General features: G+C 47.4%; 1 protein-coding gene across 26 annotated transcripts in view; it reads left to right on the top strand.

Moving 5' to 3' along the window:
• The window catches only part of GRB10 (growth factor receptor bound protein 10), a 203,427-nt gene that overhangs the window by 5,587 nt on the left and 176,399 nt on the right, over nucleotides 1-21,441 (top strand). For 3 of the 26 annotated variants that reach the window (XM_054687542.2, XM_063815390.1, XM_063815395.1), the window contains exon 1: nucleotides 711-5,515. The exons of 7 other annotated variants lie outside the window; for them this stretch is intronic. Coding sequence is in view for 1 of the 19 variants with exons in the window: in XM_024357834.3 (XP_024213602.1) it covers nucleotides 5,400-5,515 (116 nt within the window). In the remaining 18 variants the exon portion in view is untranslated. Of the gene's footprint in view, nucleotides 1-696; nucleotides 5,524-6,401; nucleotides 20,597-21,441 lie in introns of those variants that run through there. 16 more of the 26 variants (XM_063815392.1, XM_063815385.1, XM_063815387.1 and 13 more) reach the window with 12 other exon arrangements.

Below are 21,441 nucleotides of genomic sequence, written 5' to 3'. Positions count from 1 at the left end.
GACAGGCTGCAGGGGTGTTACCTGAGCTTCCAGGTGTCTGTTCTAGGGTACTGCACTCCCTCTTCTGAAGAAAATCACGTGCATCTCACAGAATCCCCTCCAGAGAGGAGAACATTGAGTGTCTTGGCCTGCGATCCTAGTGAGGTGATGGAGCGACGCAGGAGGGATAAGGCAGGAGGGCTTCCTAGTGTCATTGTCGCCTCATCTCTCCATCACAGGTCTCCCCGGCCTTCTCCCCACCTAGGCCTGCAGGGCAGTGACTGGACACAGGCTGTCCCTGTCCTGACCCACCGTCCCTGCCCAGGGCACTGTCCCCGTGCTGTCCTTGCCTGTCCATATCACACAGTGTTTCTCTTCTCTTCATCTGAAGGGTCACCTGGTTTCCTAATTCCTCAACACCCAGAGCAAACTATTTTAAAATTTAGTTTGGATTTTTAAAATCAGAGTGATATGTAGACATAGGTTAAAGATGAAATAATTCCCCAGAAGTAACTTATCAGCAGATTTTTTTCTGTACGTACTTCCATACTTCCGAAGAGGTCTAGACAATAGATTGCGATTCCTGTCCTCCTCCCCCCAACAACTACTACTACTACTACTCCTCCTCCTCCTCCTCCTCCTCCTCCTCCTCCTCCTCCTCCCCATTTTTCATGTGATTCTTGATTTCAAACTCCATGGAAGGTGAGGGTGATGCCCTTTGCCCCATCCCCACCCTACACTCACTCTTGTCTCCCCATCGTCTCTTCTGGTCCATTCGGCTCCATCAGTATGCAGTGTTGGGATGGTCCCCTAATGCTGCTCATAGCTGAGCCATGTAGTATACTGTGATAACTGTGATTTTCTCCTAGGACATTTTGTTTTCTCCTGGAGTTGTTTTTGCCTAGTTTTTAAAATGTACTTATCATCTCCCCTCCAAACTTACAGAGTTGTGTGAATCTCCTTTCCAAGGCCTAAGGTGATCTGCAGTTTTATCTTTGGAAGCAGTTCCTCGTGTGCCTTTCTGCTTGCAGCAGGCTGGGTTGCTCTGAGGCTCCCTGCACAGCTGTTGTCTTGGAGTCTTTCTTCTCCATTGTCCCAGGAATGCCCCTTTGCCTTTCTCTTGGATCTCATGACTTTTCTTCTTGGTTTATTTCCAAAATTTGATGGAGTACTTTCTATAGAAGCTTCCAAAAAGTGGTGCACAAGATGTCAACTTTTTGAGACCTTGCGTGTCTGGGAAAATGTCCATCTTCTACTCTCACAGTTTACGGTTTGTCTCAATATGGATTTCTAAATTAAAGATAGTTTTCCCTAAAACATTTAGAGGCTTCCATTGCCTTTAGGCAGAATGAGGTTGAGAAAGAAGCTCTTCTGATTCTTGATTCTGTGTATGAAAGAGTACCAGAGTGGTTTTTTGGTTTGTTTTTTGTTTTGTTTTGTCATGTCTGGACACTTGTAGGATATTCTCTGTGCCTTTGTTCCGAAGTTCCTTGAAGATGAGTCTTGTTGGGTCTCCACTTTGTGTGTGGGGTATGTTGAGGGCCCATTGAAGCTGGAATCTCAGATCTTTCTGGTCTTGGACATGTTTTTGAATTAATCCTTTCATTTCTTTTCTTCCATTTTCCTCTTCTCTCTTTCTAGGATGGCAGTTATTTGGTTTTTAGCCACCTGGATTGGTTCTCTGTATTTTTTATCTAATAGTCTGTGTCTGTTGTGTTGTTTTTAGGTTTTGGGATATGTCCTCAATTTGACCTTTTAACTTTTCTGTTGGATTTTGTTTCTATTTTCATTTTGAATTTCTTAGGATCTCTCTCTCTCTATATATATATATTTATATTCTTTTTAAAAAACAGACTTTAGAGCAGTTTTAGGTTTACAGCAAAACTGAATGGAAAGTCCAGAGACTTCCTACATACCCTCTGCCCCACACACGCACAGCCTCTCCCACTACTGGGAATCCTGTACATTTGTTACAGTTGACTATTGACACATTATTGACATTCAAAGTGAGTATTCTTTTTTTAATGGCATAATATTCTTATTTCATAGATACGTCTATCTCATTTGTAGATATTAATTTTTAAAAACTTTTTGTGTATCGTTTCTTCTCTCCCATTTGTAAATGATTTACTTTTAATTTTTCTGTTTGTTTGTGTCCAGCTTACCTGGAAAGCAGAGCCTATGGCAAAGCCTTGTGTGCTTCTATTGTAGGAGGGTGTGCCAGCCTGGTGGAGGGAGACTGGAAGGAGGGAACCTGGGTGCAGGGTGAGGCGGGGTGCCCGCGGTGGGCATTGCCTAGAATTGAGTGAAGCCAATGGTTCCACATGTGGGGCTGACTTGTGTCACGAGCTCCCAGTCCTCCAGACAGTGCTGGGAAGGGGTTGGGGTGGAGGATGTATCTCCTGTCAGTGCCCATCACCATAGGCCAGGGTTGCATCTGGGCTACATCCCTGCAGGTGCTGGGTGTACAGGTTCTTCAGAGCCCTGGTAGGAGGAGGCTGTGCTGCAGGACATAGGGGTCCCATCAGATGCGGCTCAATAGAGCCGTGGACAGGGCCCAGGGAGGTGAGGCATAGGAAGTGTTTGTCCCATGCAATTTGGCCACATCTTTCACCTTAGAGGCTTCGCTTAGCTGTCTGGGGCCCTTTTTTGTCTTCCCACTTTCAAAAGGACATTGCTCAGAAGCTGACAGGAGCCCTGTGTGAGTGAGCACTTAACTGTGGCCTCTGTGGATGGACGCCTGGTTGCTTGTTGTGGGGCTCATGCTTTTGGGTCTCTTCTCAGCTCTGCAGGAGCCTCTTTCAGTTCTGTTGGAGGTGCTGCTCCAGGAGCTGCTGGGGATGGTGGTGGGATTCATATGGCAGCTAGCATGTGATCCACCAAATCTTTCTGGGACTAAAGGCATGGCTGTGTCTGCTGACCCTGGTCCAGAGACCTGTGTCCCTGCTTCCAGAAAAGAAGTCACCTAGCTGATGGAGCTGGGGAGAGGACCCGGGATGAAATGGGGCCCAGCTATTCCTGACACTTCCAATTAATCTTCTTGTTTTGGACTCTATGTTTCCCATTTCCAGAGGTGAATGGTAGTTCTCATTCCTGAGACTTTCTGGACTTCCACTGAGTATATCATCAGGCTTCATCTCCACTTTCCAGCTTAGCCTTCATCTCTTTTGCCTTTGCTGTCAGTTACTTCTTGACCACTGGCTTTTATACCTTTTCAAAGATTCTGTTCTTGTTCTAGTAAAGCAAAATGTGTGTCCTGTCAGCCATTCAGTGAAGGTCTGGCTTTTCAAGATTCCTTGTCCATCATTAGATCATTTCTCTCTTGCTCTTCCCACATCCAGGAACAGCTGCTTCGAACTGGGACCTCTGGCATTTTGTAATAGAGGGGAGTGTGGCAGGGAAGCCCTCAGTCCTGCACAACCTGTTGTTCTAGCCCAGGAGACGGCAGGGTGCGTGGGATGTTCAGGCAAAGGAGTTCACCATCCAGGCTGGGAGCTGCTGGGCAGGGAGGCAGAGGAACACTCGAGCCACCTTTGTAGGGTTGACTGCAGAGGTGGATGAAGCCACTGTGTCAGACCGCAGAAAAGTCTCATATCTGGAGTCTGGAAGGAACGCCAAGTTCTCCCAGTCAGTAACCTGCTCTGGACTTTGGATGAGTTACATAATTTCTCCACACTTTGATTTCTCCCCGAATCTCAGGGTTTGATTCTGTGCTTCCATTTCCCATTCTGTGCCTCGCGATGTTCACTCTGTGACATCTTCTCTGAGGGGTGCACAGTTAGAGTCAAAAGCGCTAACACCTTCAATGTTTCTTGCAGTAGCCAGGCCATATGTGGTCAGCCCGGACTGTGAGAAAAGAAAGCCTTGTGTTACCCTTTGTGTTGTGTTGAAAACTGCTCTTGGCTGCTCTCAGAACCAGCCTTAACTCTGCTTTTGTTTGATCGACTTAAACATATTGGAATTTTGTGGTCATGACCACCATGGAACCTCTCCTTTTGGAGTGCATATCTGCACTTTTTCCAGCCTCCTCCTCCAGTGACCTTCAGGGGCCTGACCTGGCCTCCGAGCATTGGACTAGGGTAGCTTTTCCACTCTTTGAACCCCAGACTGAGATGGGGTTTTCCCAGCGCCCTGCCCCTTAACATGTGTGAATGCAGTATAGGATCTCAGTTTCAGAATCCATTGTCCACTGTTGACTGTTACGTTCTTACTGCTGTCTACAATGTCTAGCTTTTCCTACCATGTTCTCTGCTAGAGGGGAGTAGAAAATCTGCTTACTGCTTACTGTGGCCTTGTAAACGGCAGTGAATATCTCCAAACGTTCTGTTTTGCTTCCATCATTGCAGGCTCGTGTGTATGTCTGTGGTGTATGTGTGTGCGGGGGTGGGGGAGTATGTGTGATGTGTGTGTGTGGTATGTGGGGGTGTGTGGTGTATGTGTGTGTGGTGTGTATGTATGTGTGTGGTGTGTATGTATGTATGTGAATGGGTGGGTGGGATGTGTGTGGTGTGTGGGTGTGTGTGTGAGGTGTGTGTGGGGTGTGTGTGTGTGTGAAGTGACTAGCACATAGCAGATGCTTGGTATGTATAGGATCTGTTCTTTCCCTCGCTGACTCTCAGTTTAAATGGGACCCTACTTTGTCCTCGTTGTTCAGTAACGTTATGCCTGTGGCTTCCAGAAAGAGCCTCTCCCTTCCTGGTTCTTGCTCTGACATTTTGCGGAGAAGGGTGAGACGACAGTGATCCTGGAAGAGTAGAACTGGCCGGCCCTGCAGGTGGAAGGTTGCTCGAGCAGGCGGCATCTCTAGCTTGCCGCGGCCGCGATGTCCCCCGCCTGTCTGCGAATGCGGCGTAGCGGGTAGACATGGAGGGCTTTCGGCATCGTCAGTGGCCAGTGTGCGCGTCCTTGCCCATCAGGCGGGGGGGCTGTGGGGGAGGAGAGGAGGCAGTGGAGGGAACAAGGGGTTCTTCAGGGTTGCCATGAGAACCAGGGATCCGGGGATTGGGCAGCAGAGGGCCCCCGCTGGGCGTTGGGGCGTGGCCGCGTCACATGGGTTTGGTCCTGGGATTCCTGTTGTGCTCCAGGACCGGGCGCTGCTCCGTCGTCCTCCCGCTCCTCAGGAGCGCCCGGTCCCTCGGAGGCTGAGTATTGCCGCCGGGCGGCAGCCGGCTCCGCGGAGGGGCCTCCGGGCACCTGCGCGGTGATGGCGCTGGGAGCCCCCGGGCACGCTCGGGCGGTGGCGCGGCATCCCACCCTCGCCCGGATGGCGTCCCCAGAGGCGGCGTTGGCCCGCTTTTCGTGCTAGCGCGTTCGCCTGGCGCGCGGTGGCCCCGAGGCCCCGGGTCGGTTTTCTGCGCCGCAGGCCCCTGGCCGGGGCGGAGCCGTGGAGGACCAGCCCGGCCCGGCTCCGAGCGCTGTCCATGCGGAGCGCTGTCCACGCGCCGGGCACTGCGGGGGCCGGGCCCCGAAGCCCTACCCGGGCCGGCGGCGCGCACGCAGCGACCCCGTGCGGCCAGTGCTGCCGCCCGCTCTCCAGGTACTCAGGTGGGCTCCGCCGCGGGCGCTGGGCTGTGGGCGGTGGGCGGTGGGCACGAGCCGGGGCGGCGGGCGGATCGGCCTGCGCAGGCTGCAGAGGCCCCGGCCGCGGCGGGCAGGGCCCGGGAGGGAGGCGGGGAGGTCTTGCCGCGCGGCCCCCTGCCCGCCTGCCGCGGGCTCGCTGCAGTCCGAGATCCCGAGCTTCGTTTCCGCCAGCCATAGGACAGTATTATGTAACCATTTTTAATCTTAATTGTTTAATATTATGTAACGAGTAATAACTGTACCCACGGAAACCCGTGACGACGATTCAAGCGAACCTCGCCCGCTCCTTCCTCGCCAGGCGGCGGGCAGCGGGTGTGGGAACCGGTTTGGGAAATGAGTGGATCTGGGCATCCGGGCTACTGCACCGGCTTTTTCTGTGAAAAACATAACGCTAGAGCCTGCCTGGACTTCTCTTAAACCTGGATGGCATATAGTCCGGTATAAAAGCCTTGGGTAAACACATATAGACAACGTTGCCTCTTTCTCCATGAAAACCTCCTTCTCCCTGGAAGGTGCATATCAGACAATGCGAATTGAGCAGTGAAGATGTGGGCATGGGGTTCGTGTTCTTGATGGAGTTCAAAAAATTGTGCATATGAACACGTAGGACGTCCTAGCCCTTGCTCTTTAGAAAAACAATCGGATCACCTGTTCCACACGCCAGTCGCCTCCTTGGTCGGCTGCCATTTGTCTGTTGATGGTACAGTCCCTGCCAGGGTGCTGGGGGGACCTCGTCTGCGGAGCCGGCACACAGGTGGCTATGGGCGGGGGAGACTGCAGTCTAAACCCGCAAAGCTCTCCTTCCTAGCCCAGTGAGGGGAAGCGTGGGTGTCTTTCCTCATTGTTCTTTTTAAGTCTGAAAGGCAGCGACTGCAGGGATTATGACGTGCTGGCGGCCAGGGCCTCGGGTGCTGCCTGGAGTCTCCTGCGTGTCTCTGCTCCTTTGATGTCGGCATCGGGGGTGGGAGCAGGGCCCACGCATTCCCCCTTTGGCCTGGGTGGGAACAGGGGAAGTGGTGGGCAGAGCCAGAAGGGCTTCCTGGGATTTTCTTTCTCTCTGTCACTCCAGAGAAAGGTGGTAAAGAACACTTGTTTCAGTTTGAGGTGCTCGGCAGCCACGCGCTGAAGGACGGTTTTTAATTGTAGGGTGGGGTGTGAGTGCAGTGTGGTTCAGTCCCCTCCCCGTCTTGTGCTACCTGCCCTTGTACCTGGACCTGTGAATCAGGGATAATAGTTACTATCTTGTAGGACAGAGAATGGTACATACTAACTGCTGAGGAACACGGTGAATGGAGTTATGGTAATTGCACGATTGGCATAAAGGGGTGAGAGAAGTTCCAGATTGGTCGATTAAAATGTGAGTTATTTTTAGTGTCTCCTAAGGATTTCCATCACCAGTTGCTCCTCCAGCCATCATGTAATTACCACCCCAGAACTAGGCTTCCAAACTTCCAGAGAACACTGCATCTTTCGAATTTTGGAGGTTAGGCTCCAAAATTTGCATATTTAGGCCACAGCCTAAATTCACTGACACTTGTGTTCCCACAAAAGCCAGGCAGCTTCTTGGAGTATGTACTTGTGACTTAGTAAGAGTGTCTTAGGAAACTCGCTTGGACTAGAATGGTTTTACCTTTCTTTCAGACTTGGGAGGCTGCATTCTGATAATTCTCAGGAGGAAGAATGTATAGGAGAGACCAGGGTTTTTAAGGTGTGACCTCTGAACCACCTACATCAGAGCCGACTGCCTCTCGGTGCATATCCCCAGGCCTCAGCTCTGAGCTATGAAACTGACTTTCTGGGCTTGGGACCTGGAATTCTTTGTCTTTGTAAAGCATGCCAGGTGATCCTTACAAGTATAAAGTTTGAGAACTGATGTGGTGTTCTGGGCCTTGTAACTACTGGGGCTTCTGGTGATTCAGTTAGAAAGTTAGTGTCTGAAGGGTCAAGGGCAGAATGAGGGGAGGCCTTGAGGCAGTATGAGCCCTGTGGACCCTAGGAGGTCTGGGAGCACATGTCAAAAGAGGCCTTTATGTGGGCCTTTTGCTTCTGTCAGATTAAACAAATAACTTGGCACATCTGGTAGTGGGCATGGCCATGCATCACGTGCAGAACTGGTGTGATGGACCATATTTTCTCATATTTCACAGAATTCACTGGCTGGGCATGATCCACAAAGTCCCAACCCATCCCAAACCCTGGAACCCTTTCCATGACGGTTTATTCTGATTTGTTCAGGAGACACATTTCTTCTGTTTTCATGTGGAATGGGCTTTGTTCCTCTCACGGCCGGCAGAGGTTAAATTAAAGGGGCCAGAAAATGCTGAGCTGTGACTAGGATTGGGGGGCCAGTAGGCATTTATTGGCCCCGTTTGCTTCTTTCTTCCCTTTTTTTCTCTGCCTCCTCGGTCAGGGGGTCCAGGACTATCTCTCCAGGGGCATTTCTGGTCTGTGGAGACTTGCCTGAAGGCACCTGGAAGAGTCTGGGCTGAACTCTAGATGCCTCAGGCTCAAATCTCATATTAGTGAGGGAAGAAAATTCTAAATGTGTAAATGGTACCTGTAAGTCACCTACAAATAATTTTTTTCCTTTCCTGTGCTGTGTCTGGGAGCCAGCTTCTGAGTGTTGTCAAGGTAGTCCTGGTGGCTTGAGACTGGTGATGTGCCGTTGCCAACAATGGCTGTATAATTCTGAGCAGTTGTTCAGCACTCAAGTGGGATGAGAATGGCAAGGAGTGCTCTGGGTGGCTTTTGACAAGGGACCCCGCCTGTCATTCACTCAACAGGTGTTTGAGGAGCCAGTCTGTCTCCGTCGTCTGTTCCTGCCTTACTTAGATGGAAAATAATGAAATCTGTGTAGGAAGGGAGGGTGAGTAGAGGGATGGCCTGTGTCGACTGAACAATAAAATAGTGATGTTAATATATTTTGCTTATTTATTTTCTTAAAGGGAGCTGGCACGTTTCAGTTCTGATACAAGTTAAATATTAACAATGTCTGAAAATACCACAACTTAAACTTTAATATGCATGGGAATCTCCTGGGGCTGATGATAAAATGCAGCTTCTAATTTAGCTGGTCTTGGTTGGGACCTGAGGTTTTGGGTTTCTGACCAGCTCCCAGGTGTTAGGCTTGCAGTTGGTCAGTGGCCCACACTTTGTGCAGTAAGGTCTTAATGCATTTCCCCCTGTGTTCACTTTAGTGTCTTTTTCTCTAGAAATTCTCTGAAGAGGACACTTTACCTGGTAAGAACTATTATTAATAATGCTATTACTTAATCTAAGAATTTTTGTACCAAGAATTTTCTAGTGATTAGCCCTACATTGTTGTAAATGACATTCTTAAATGTGTCCATACTTTATTCCAGGGGCAAATATTTGTACAGTGTCCTGCTTTGACATTTGTTTGGATTCCTGTGGATTTTATTTAGTGGTTTCTCTTTTGTTTATGATGATAGAACACTTTTAGAAAGGTTTGAAACCTTTTGAATCTTGAGCAGATTTGAAAGCCCCACCTGCCTTCTTTTAAGAATGTAGGAATTGTATCTGCTTTGAGCTTGTGCATGCTAACACCCCACTTCTTCCAAGGTCCTTGCTCAGTGCCTTCATGTCTCAGCATCACAGCCTGGAACCTGGAAGGCCTCCAAGCCATAGAGAGAAGCAATAAAGATGTCCCAGTGGGGCTTCTGGCTGGGGCCCTTGCCTGTTTCTGTCAGCGTTAGCCCGACCCTACCCTTGGAGGTAGGGTTGGGTTGTCCCATTATTTCCCTGTCAGGGTAGGTGGTATTAAAGCAGCTTTTGTCTTGCTTGCACTGTGAGTCTGTTCTGTGTATAAGGCTTCACTGTGTGGATCACCTCTGCTTAATGCCACCTTTTGAAAAATTCTACCACCAAAGTTCTTCCTTGGATAGCAAAGACATTTTTGAATGTTTGTATTTGTGCCTGCCCTAGTTGGTCAGTAAATGCATTGATGGGCTCCATGGGACTTTGGACCCATTCCTTTGTCATCTTCCATTAACAGTCTTCCTAGGCTGGTGGTGATGTTGGGCAACTTAATGCTTCCTGAAGGTTTTAGATACTTACTACAGGAGCTAATAATTTATTGCCAAATAAGTGAGGAAACTTTGGATTAGATAAAGTTGGTTTCTTTATGGCACAACATTTCAGAAAATTTTGTGTGCCACAATGTATTATGACACTTTAAGAGGAAGATGGCTAGACTACAGTGGTTCCAAATTTTGGGGGGTCGGGGTGGAGCTAGAACCCCTCTTGTGCTGATTATTTCATTAGGCTAGTTTTTTCTTTCTTTAGTTCCGGGATACATGTGTAGAACGTGCAGGTTTGCTATAAGTATACGTGTACCATGGTGGTTTGCTGCATCTATCAACCTGTCATCTAGATTTTAAGCCCCCCAAGCATTAACTATTTGTCCTGATGTTTTCCCTCCCCTCAGTCCCTCTCCCCTCCCTGACAGGCCCTGGTGTGTGTTATTCCCCTCCCTGTGTCCATGTGCTCTCATTGTTTAGCTCCCACTTATGAGTGAGAACATGCAGTGTTTGGTTTTCTGTTCCTGTGTTAGTTTGTTGAGGATGATGGCTTCCAGCTTCATCCATGTCCCTGCAGAGAACATGCGGTGTTTGGTTTTCTGTTCCTGTGTTAGTTTGTTGAGGATGATGGCTTCCAGCTTCATCCATGTCCCTGCAAAGGACATGATCTCATTCCTTTTTGTGGCTGCATAGTATTCCATGGTGTATATGTACCACATTTTCTTTATCCAGTCTATCATTGATGGGCATTTGGGTTGGTTCCATGTCTTTGCTTTTGTAAGTAGTGCTGCAATAAACATACGTGTGCATGTATCTTTATGGGCTAGTTTTTTCATACAGTCCTCTCTTAAAAAAAAAAAAAAGCTGTATTGAGGTATAATTCACATACCATACAATTTTTACTCATTTAAATTTGAAGTATATAATTCAATTATAATTAGTATATTTACAGATATGTGCAATGGTGTGTGTGTGTGTGTGTGTGTATGCAGATTGCTGTGGTCTGAATGTATCACCCAAAATTCATGTGTTGAAACCTAATGGCCAACGTGATGTTATTAAGAGGTGGGGCCTTTAGGAGGTGTTTAAGTCATAAGGGTGGACATAGATGGGATTAGGGCCCTTTTAAAAGGGCCTGAGGGGGAATGGGTTTGCTCTCTTCTGCTCTTCCACCATATGAGGATACAGCATTTGTTCCCCTCTGGAGGGTGTGGCAACAAGGCACCATCTTGGAAGCAGAGAGAGGCCCTCACCAGACACTGAACCCCAGTGCCTTGATCTTGGACTTTCTCTCCTCCAGAACCATGAGAAGTAAATTTCTATTATTTATAAATTACCTAACCTGTGGATTTTGTTATAGCAGCACAGACAGACAGAAATTGATACTGAGAGTGGGTGTTGTTATAGCAAATACTTAAAAGAAAAGTGGAATTGGGTAATGGGTAGAGGATGGAACAGTTTGGAAGTGTTTGCTAGAAAAAGCCTAGATTTCTGTGAACAGAGCATTAAGAATGATTCTGGTGAGGGCCCAGAAGAAGAGGAGAGCCGTAGAGATAACCTGTGTCTTCTTAGAAATTTCTAAGTGGCTGTGATCAGAATGCTGGTAGAATTATAGACAGTAAAGCCCGTTCTGCTGCGGTCGTACATGGAAATGAATATCTTATTGGAAACTGGAGGAAAGACAGTCCTTGCTACAAAGGCGCAAAGAACTTGGCTGAATTGTGCCCATACTCTAGGGCTTTGGGGAAGGCAGAATTTAAGAGTGACAACCTAGGATATTTGGTGGAAGAAATCCGTGAGCATAGTGTTCAGTATGCTGCATGACTTCTCTTAATTGCTTACAGTAAAATGTGAGAGAAATGAATTGAAAATGGAATTTATAATCCAAAGGGAAGCAGAGGCTGGGCACTATGGCTCATGCCTGTAATCCCAGCACTTTGAGAGGCCAAGGTGAGAGGATTGCTTAAGCTCAGGAGTTCAAGACCAGCCTGGGCAATATAATGAGACCTTATCTCTACTAAAAATAAAAAAAAAAAATTAGCGGAGTGTGGTGGTGTGCACTTAGCCCCAGCTACTCAAGGGGACTGAAGTGGGAAGATCGCTTGAGTCTGGGAGGTCAAGGCTACAGTGAGCCATGATTCTGCTGCTGCGCTCTAGCCTGCGTGACAGAATGAGACCCTGTTTCCAAAAAAAAAAGGAAGCAGAATTTAAGGATATGGAAAATTTTTAGCTTGCCCAGGTTGTAAAAACATGTTTGGGAGAAAACACTAAGGGTGTGGCCAAGTGACCTTTTGATAAGGAGATTAGTATGGATAGAAGGAAGCCAGATGCTATTCATCAAGATAATGGAAGAATGATCCTGAAGGCATTTCAGAGATTATCAGTGCTGCCCCTCCCATCGGAGGCCCAGAGTACCAAGGCCCAGGGAACAGAACTATGTCAAAGGAGAGGCCTTGGGCGTCTGCAGGACCTCAGCATTCACTGCCCGGCATCACTTCTCTGCTCTCTGCATTACAGTGCAGCCCTCCTTGGATATCCCAGCTGTAGCTCAAGGGGGCTCACGTGCAGCTAGTTCCCTTGCTGTGGAAGGCACAGGCCATAAGCCTAGGTGGCATCCACATGGTGCTAAGTCTGCAAGTATGCAGAGTGCAAGAGCTGTGGATGCATGGCTACCTTCACCTAGATTTGAAAGGATGCCTCAGAGAGTCTTGGGCTCAGACAGAGAATTGCTGCAGGATAGGTCTGCTGCAGAGTCTCCCTGCTAGGATAATGCCTAATAGAGCCATGGGGCAGGAGTGCCAAAAAGAGCCCCCACTAGGACAATGTCCAGCAGAGTCTTGAGGCTGGGGGCACACCAGCGAGCTCCCACAAGGACAATGCCTAATGGAGCTGTGGGGGTGGGGCTGCCCTCGAGAGCCTGTAACTGTAGAGTTACCCGTGTGTAGTGCCAGCCTGGGAGAGCTGCAGGTACCCAACTGCAACCTGTGAGAGCTGCTGTGAGGGCTGTGCCCAGCAGTTGGCTGCAGGGCTGCCCAGGTCCTTGGGAACCCAACTCCTGCCCCATTGTGTCTGGAAGGCAGGACATGGAACCAAAGATTTATTCTCCAGCCTTACCATTGATTTAATGTTTGTCCTGTTTGGTTTTGGATTTGGTTGGGAAATGTTACCTCTTTTTTCTTTCCTATTTCTCCCTTTTGTAATGGGAATGTCTGTTCTTTGTCTGTTCCACTGTTGTTTTTGTTTGTTTGTTTGTTTGTTTGTTTTTTTTTGGAGACAGGATCTCACTGTGTCATTCAGGCTGGAGTACAGTGGTGTGATCTCGGCTCACTGCAACCTCTGCCTCCTGGGCTCAAGCTATCTTCCCACTTCAGCCTGCTGAGTAGCTGGGACTACAGGCATGTGCCATCACACCCAGCTAGTTTTTTTTTGTTTTGTTTTGTTTTGGTATTAGAGATGGGGTTTTGCCATGTTGCCCAGGCTGGTCTCGACCTCCTGGGCTCAAGAAGTCCAGCCGCCTCAACCTCCGACAGTGCTGAGATTACAGGAGTGAGCCACTGCTGAAGTCTGAAGTACTTTGCCTCAGGTTGAAACACATCTTTGAGTCTCACATGTCTGATTTAGATGAAATTTTAGACTTCAGACTTTTGAATTGATCCTGGCCTGAGATAAGACGTTGGGGCTATTGGGATGGAATGAATGTATTTTGTATGTGAGAAGGATATAAATTTGGGGGACTTGGGGTGGAATGCCATGGTTTGAATGTTTGTGTCTCCTTATGGCCTTATCACTTCCCCAACGCAACTCTATTAAGAGGTATGGCTTTTGGGAAGTGATAAGGTCATGAGGGCTCCAGTCCCATGAATGGATTCTTGCCCCCATCAAAGGGCTGGAGAGAACTAGCTAGGATCCCCTTTTTGCACTTCTGCATTCTGCCATGTGAGGGCACAGCAAGAAGGCCCTCACCAGACACCGAGTGCTGGCATCTTGATCTTGAACTTCCCAGCTTCTAGAACTGTGAGAAATAGATTTTGTTCTTTATAAGTTATCCAGTCTCAAGTATTTTGTTATAACTGCAGAAATGAATAAACACACACACATACATTGTATATAGTGTTCAGTTAATATATTCACAGGTATGTGCAACCGCCACCATAGTCAATTTTAGAACAAAAAGAGACCCTGCACCCTTTAGCTATCATACTCCCACTCCCTGCCATCCCATTGCTCCCCCTGCTTTCCCAACCCTAAGGAACTCTACTTTCTGTCTACATAGATTTCCCTGTCCAGGACATTTCATGTGAATGGAATCGTCTGTGGTTTTTGTGAGTGTCTTCTTTCACTTAGCATAATGTTTTCATGGTTAATCTATGTTGTAGCATGCATTAGTACTTCATTCCTTTTTATGGCTGAATAATATTCCCTTGTATGTGTAGTCCCAGCTACTTGGGAGGTTGAGGCAGGAGAATGGCATGAACCCAGGAGGCGGAGCTTGCAGTGAGCTGAGATCGCGCCACTGCACTCCAGCCTGGGTGATAGAGCAAGACTTCGTCTCAAAATAAATAAATAAATAAATAAACAAACAAATAAATTCCCTTGTATGTATATACTACTTTTTGTTTATTCAACTGTTGATGGACATTTATGTTTCTACCTTTTGGGTATTGTGAATAATGCTTCTGTAAACATTGGTGTATAACTATCTTTGAGTACTTGCTTTCCATGTTTTTGTATATATGTCTAGATTATAATTGCTTCATTATATGGTAATTCTATGCTTAGCTTTTTGAGGAACTGCCAAACTGTTTTCTAGAGCAGCTGCACCATTTTACATTCCCAATAATAATGCACAAGGGTTTCAATTTCTCCACATTCTTGCCAACACTTGGCATTTTTCGTTTCCTGTCCTCTCCTCTCTTCTCCTCTCCTCTCCTCTCCCCTCTCCTCCCCTCCCCTCCCTTCCCCTCCCCTCCCCCCCTTCTCCTTCCCCTTCCCTTCCCCTTCCGCTTCCTCTTCCCTTGCCTTTCTTCCCCTTCCCCTTTCTTTCCTTATAGCTGTCCTAATAGGTGTTACATCGTTTGGCTGTGTCCCAAATCTCATCTTGAATTGTAGCTCCCATAATTTCCACTTGCTGTGGGAGGTACCTGGTGGGAGGTAATTGAATCACGGGGTTGGGTCTTTCCCATGCTATTCTAGTGATAGTGAATAAGTCTCATGAGATCTGATGGTTTTATAAAGGGGAGTTTCTCTGCACAAGTTCTCTTCTCTTGTCTGCCACCATGTGAGACATGCCTTTCACCTTCTGTCATGATTTTAAGGCCTCCTCAGCCACGTGGAAATGTGAGTCCATTAAACTTCTTTCTTTTGTAAATTGCCCAGTTCTCTGATATGTCTTTATCAGCAGCATGAAAACGGACTAATACAAGGCATCAGATGATAGCTCATTGTGGTTTTGATTTGCTTTTTGTTATTGAGTTGTAGGAATTTATATATTCTAGATATTAATACTCTTATCAGTTATGTGATATGCAACTGTTTTGTCCTTTTCTGCAGGCTGTCTTTTCACTGTCTTCATAGTGTCCTATGATGCACAAAAGTTTTTAATTTTTGATGAAGTTCATTTATTTTATTCTTTTGTTGCCTGTGCTGTTGGTGTCATATCTGAGTAGTCATTGTCAAATCCAATGTCCATATAAAGATTTTTGCATATGTTTTCTTCTAAGAGTTTAACAGATAATTTTATTTCTTCCTTTCTAATTTGGATGGCTTTCATTTCTTTTTCTTACTTAATTGCTCTGGCTAGAGCTTCCAATACTGTGTTAAGTAGAAGTGACAAAAGCAAGAATTCTGTCTTGTTTCCACTCTTTGGGGAAAAGCTTTCACTATTTCGCCATTGAGTATGATGTTTGCTGTGGAATTTATAACAGACATTAACAGATATTTAATTCCCTTGCCTTGGTGGAATGTTTCGGGAATGATTCTGTATTCTTTGACTGTCCTGGGACTCTTGGATCCAGAATGCGGTCTAGAAGCCCAGAACGAGGTGGCTGGGGAGTTGGGAGACACAAGTAACATGATTTTGTTCTATGTTATAGTGTGGCGTCAGTTCACCTTTCTTTCCAGACCTAGTGGCCATTTTGTGGTCTTGAGGGTTGCAGCAAACGCCTTAGGTTTTGAGTGTCTTTCAGAGGCAAGGGGGGGTTCTTATACCAAGGTTCTCACAACTTTTTTCCCTTTTTGTCTTAAAATGATTGAGACCATAGGGCCGTGGTGATGTTGAAGGAGGTCGCCTGAATAGATCCACATCCGCATCACAATTTCACTTCGCCTCTTGTACTTCAGTACCAGGTTTAGGGGACACATGTGCCATTCAAGTGAGGTTGGCTTTGTGATGACTTTTCAGGGTGGATTTTGGCTTCCTACAGGTAAGAACTTTCTACCTTTGTAATATCCTGACTCATGAGTTGAAACAATAGATATGATGAAGGCCCATGCCCCATTTAGAAGAGTAAGTCTCATGTTGCCAGGTCAGAAATAGATCCTCTTTGCTCTTGTTAAGCGTTGTGCTGAATCCTGAGAGTGGTAATCCCGCAGCAGGCAGAGAGAGGAGGACATTGCCCTGAAGCTGTGGGGAGGCCTGGGATTCATTCCTTCTGGGCTGCGGGTTCTGGTCTCTTCTACCAGTTTAAACAAAATGGCACAGATGGCCAAGAGCAGTATCAGTTGAGAGTAGCACGAATCTTGGGTGCTGATGTGTGCTGTTTAGTTTTGGCCCCTGTTTTAACACAGGGAGAGGGCAGATGGTGAAGCTCTGGCCACCTGTGAGTGTTGGCAACCCCGGGGGGGCAGTCCGTCCTGCTGGCTGTACTTTGAACTGGAAATACTGGACATATGACATTTTCCTTCTGACTCTCGCTGTTCATGTGGCTTATGCAGGAGGCAGGGGAGGAACATTCTAAATGATCTGGAGCTATGCATCTTGCCAGAATCAACAAGCAGGACAAACCTTTGGGGAGAACAGTTGAGCCACTTTTCAAAGGCAGTGACCCTCTGGGACCCCCTACTTCAAACTGGCCCTGGAGGAGTAGACTGGTGGAGTGGACCGGAATGGAATGTCCTGCTGATTGTGTGGAGCAGGCTGAGTTGCACATGGTTTCTGGCCAGTGATGTTCATTTGTGTGGCCAGGTCTCAAATTCAATATTGTTTTTAAGAAAATCTTTCTGAATGAAGAAGTCTCCATGGACTCTTACTCCATAAAAACTAAGATTCTTTGCAGAGTTTCATTGGGCAGCAGTTCCATGTCTAGAGGTGGAGGTTTGGCTTCTGTCAGACTGTTCCACAGGGCACATTGAAGTCCTGGGTGCTGGGCAGGGCTGAGATTCCCAGGGGAGCACCCCCAGGGCTGGGTCCTAGGGCGCCTCGACACTGTTAAAAATTACTGAAGGCCCCAAAGGGCTGTGGTTATGTGGCTGTATATATTGAAATTTACTATTTTAGGAATTGACAGGCATTTAAAAAATATTTTTTTCTCCATGTAAAAAGAATATTCACCCATTATATCTTTTATGGAAAAAAGCTGTATTTTCAAAAACCAAAAAAAAAAATGAGAAGAGTGTCATTGTTTTGTACTTTTTAAATCCCTTTAATGTCTGCTTTAAGAGAAGGTAGTTGGATCCCCCCATCCCCCCGCCATCTGCAATCAGTCTTATGCTATTTGGCCTCTAGAAAACTCCGCTGTGCATTCGCGACGGAATGCAAGGGACAAGGACACATCATATCTTACTATCTTGAAGATAATTTTGGCTTTACCACTCCTGGAGGTCTTGCCATAGGGGTGAGGTCACTCATACCAGGGTACCATGTGAGAGGCTACCACAGGTGGAAGCACAGGTGTGGGGATTTAGGCAGAGACCTTGGAGGCCAGGGGCTGCAACACCCCCTCACTGAATTCAGATAGAGAGATGCTTGGGAACCACCAGTTCCTCTGGTTGTTCTCTTGTGTCTGTTGTTTGAATCAGAAACTCAGCAGCTTAGGCCTCAGAGAGATCTTGAGGATACTTGGTCCATAACTATTATGTGCCAAATGAGGGAACTTAGTTCTTCAGTCTTCTAGAAAAATTTTATCCCTTTTTGTGTTAAAACGTGGATGCAGCCTGGAAGTGGTAATGCTAGATGCTGCATACCACCTTGATGGAACTAGATGAAGTGATTAGCTTCAGTCGCCTGAGTCTAGAGAGCCTGGGACCAGGCAGGGCAGCAGCATTTGAGGGACTCTTGGGAAGCTTGGCACAGCTTGAGTGTGGGGGCTGTGATGCACAAGCACAGGCAGCTGTCTCTCTGTCTCTTCCCCCAGTGTTTGTTGAGCCAGTGTGATGTGTCCTGTGTTGGCTGCCCAGGTATATACGACAGTTTCTATCCTCAGGTCACCTTTACTAGGGGGAAGACTGAAGGTTTGTAAAAGAAACTGTGATACCAACGTCATTCGATGATCCACCCAAGAGTGCCTTGGAACAAAGGAGTGTTAATCGACAGCAACGGGAGAATAAGAAGGCTGGCTTTTTTTTTTACCTGACATGTAAAGGAGCTGAGGAGAGAAGGGTGTTGCAGAGAAAGCAGGGATCTGCATTCTCTTCCTCCCCACTGCTGTTGCAGGCTGACAGTCTTTGAGTACACACACAGATGTGGCTGTGTTGTGCCCTGTCAGAGGCCCTGTGAGACTCACCACCTCCTGAAGCACAAAGGTCCTTAGTGTGGTGCTCAGAGACCCCTGAACCATGGGGTACAGTGTGGACAAAACTGGCCATGAGCTGACTTTGTAGAAGGGCAGCCTTGGAGGGAGGGCGAGACATTCATGACCGTGGACCCATTTTCCTCTGTCAGGAAGGATGGGGGAAGTGAAGAGGACCTGATCTATATTTGCCAAGAGAAGCTAAGCAGGTGGTTTTGGTGGATATGAAGGACAGGTTCTTTCTCGGGTCCCAGGACTCTCTTTCCTCCTGGGAAGCCCAACCTCCTGTGTGGCTCCATGGCTCGGGTCAGATTCCTGACTACTTAGCATCACAACAGTGGAGGACAATGGAATTCTAAAAAGATTCAGAGGAAACTTAGTAATGTTAACAGGAGACAGTTTGAAATTCGATTGTTGTTGACTCTTTCAATGGCTCAAATTGCGGAGAGGAGGATGTGTAATGAAATGCTAAGAGTGGATTTTGATGGAGTGAAGGAAGTTTGAATTAGCTTTGATTAGAACACAGCCTCATCATGGGGACTCCATTCTCATGGGGAGTAGTGGATGCTTTAAGATGGATTCCCCTGAGTTCAGAGGTGGGCATCAGAGTGATTTGCCTGCATATCAGTCGTGTCTGTGGTCCCGGGTAGCTTTTTGTTCATCAGCCCAGTGAATGGGGCTCCACTTTTCTCCCTTTGGCTTTGCCTCTGGTCCAAGAAGTAAACGTCCTGAAATAGAAAAGGAGGAGCTGTTCTTTGGCCAATGATTTAAGAATAGCTAGAACTAAAGTTACCAACTGTGGAGGGCGGTTCCCTGTGGGCCTCATCAACAGCTGAGGGCCCCCTTTCAGACACCTGTGAACAAGCTCCTCCAGAATCCTTGCATGCAGCTTTTGCAGAACTGATAAAAGCAATGGTCGGTCATACTTGCCACAAGCTGCTTCTGTTGAGATCATCATTCTACAATCTTGACCAATGGGTGAAGTTTGGTTGCACTTTTGGCATCTTGCATTCACAGACCTACAGAAACCAGATTAGGGAGCATGTTGGAGGTGGCTCTGTAAGTGACAATGCTAAGATTGGGAACATAGTGATGACATGGTAAGTGTGTACTGAGTGAATTAATGAAAGAATACTGAATTTCAGGACTAAGGGGAAACATAGAGGTGATTATAAAGGAAGTGAAAACAGAACTCCCAGCTGACCACAATGAACCTGGGGGTTTATGAAGGCCTTATTAGGGCACTTGAAGTCTTAATTTGGGGATTGAAGGAGGTAGCAGTGGAGTCTTAAACTTTTCCACCCAAATTACAAGAGCCAGGTAAAAAGAGAATTAGTGCAGAATCTGGTATTTGAGCTTCCTGCATCAATTTTTCTAAATTATTTGCCAAATTACAGGTTGTTTACTTTCTTTAGCTAAGGCACCACTCAGGGTTTGCCTTTGTCATTGCACAGTTTGTCCCCAGGTCATGGGAGCTGAGGCTGTGTCTAGGTGGCTGCAGGCCTGAGAGGTGTCAATGATGGAGTGGAGCTGGGGGTGTTGGGAGAGGTTTGAGCAGACCCAGCTGGGCAGCACCATAGGGCTGCTGGGTAGGTATTTTTGGGAAGCAGAATGCTGAGCTCTCACTCAGAACCCCAGTGTAGGAGGCAGATGATTACCTGAGGCCCTCTGCACAGAGAAGGAACCGGCTTTGGAGAGCATCATGGGTTTCTGCTGCTTCCTCAACTGTGGTCTCCCCAGTTCCAGGAAGGCAGAACAGGTCATTGAGAGGCACAGCTTGGGCTTCTCGATCGCAACACAGGAGCAAAGTGGTAGATGGATCATGTCTGTGAATGAGGTGTGAGCAGCCCAGTGTAGGACACAGTCAGGGTCCCCAACATGATGGGCCTAGTGGCTCACTGCTGGGTCTGATTTAAGAAAGATACCTGGATAGGACGATGTAAGAACTGTCTCTGGGTCCCCAAGGATGGGTTGGGAGCTGAACTGTACCCGCTGCTGGCCAGGAGCCGCAGGGACTCTTGTAGGTATGGAGGGTATGGCATGGGGGCTGCCGTACTGTGACTCAAGAGTGCGATGGGTGGATGTGGGCCTCAAAGTGGGCCAGCTCCGCCCAGACCAGAGCATTCTGCTTCCTGTGGAGCATCCCTGGAGTCCTTGTGACCGTGTGGCCAGAGAGCATGGTCTTGGGGCAGGCAGATGACGAGGCCGTACCAGGATGGAAGTCGTCTGCATTTGGAGGCAGGAAACAACACAGGACTCTCCCTGCAGTTGGTAAGTGTACTCTTAAGGTGTCACATGCTTGCCTGCACCTGCTTGCCCTATACCTTCAGGATCCAGGTGTCCTTTTGGAACTGGAGGATCAGGAGCCAGAGGGGCCGGCAGTCTGGTACTCCTGCCTTGGGCGTCTGTGTGGGCATTCTGGTATTCCTGCCTTGGACTTCCCGGCAGCCAGGCAGTGGGTACCTGGGAGGATGTTGCACCAGTCTGTGCAGGAGACCAAGAGAACTAAATACTGGAGATCATGCACACTCATTAAAAAAGAATACTGCAGAAAAGTTAGATTACATTGCTAGATAAAGTCATTTTTAATGTGTCCATACCCTGTGTCAGTTTTCAATCTTGTGCGACCTGCCTACTGTATGATAATGATGCATTTCAGAGCCATTAATCATTGTTTACCAACCATTCCTGTTTGTAGGAACCCTCTGTTTCCATTGTCTTTGCAAAATTCTTGATTTTCTGAGTTAAGGATTGGTTTTCCTTATACATGTTTATATAGACATTACCCTGAAAACCTAGAACACACAGTAGTTACTTACTGAATGTACTATTGATATAGAGAATGAAAAGATATCATCATCTTTAGAATAGAATGCCAGGCCCTAGTGGGCTCTGGTGTGTGTGCTGGTGATGGGCTAATGTTGATAACTGGCTGTTTGGGGGTGGTGATAAAGCGTCCAAAGCACATTGACTGTTTCCCCACAGCTTTCTTCATTGAGGAGAGGAGAGATCTTAATCAACTGTGCACGCCTCTTCACTCCAAACTATTACTCCTCTCACAGTTTTAACGATTACAATTACATTATGTTTCCTCCACAAGCAAGAATGTCTTTCCT

The sequence above is a fragment of the Pan troglodytes genome, chromosome 6, assembly GCF_028858775.2.
Source record: "Pan troglodytes isolate AG18354 chromosome 6, NHGRI_mPanTro3-v2.0_pri, whole genome shotgun sequence".
Lineage (NCBI taxonomy): Eukaryota > Metazoa > Chordata > Mammalia > Primates > Hominidae > Pan > Pan troglodytes.
The sequence above is the reverse complement of the archived record's forward strand: the minus strand, read 5'-3'. Positions and strand labels throughout refer to the sequence as shown.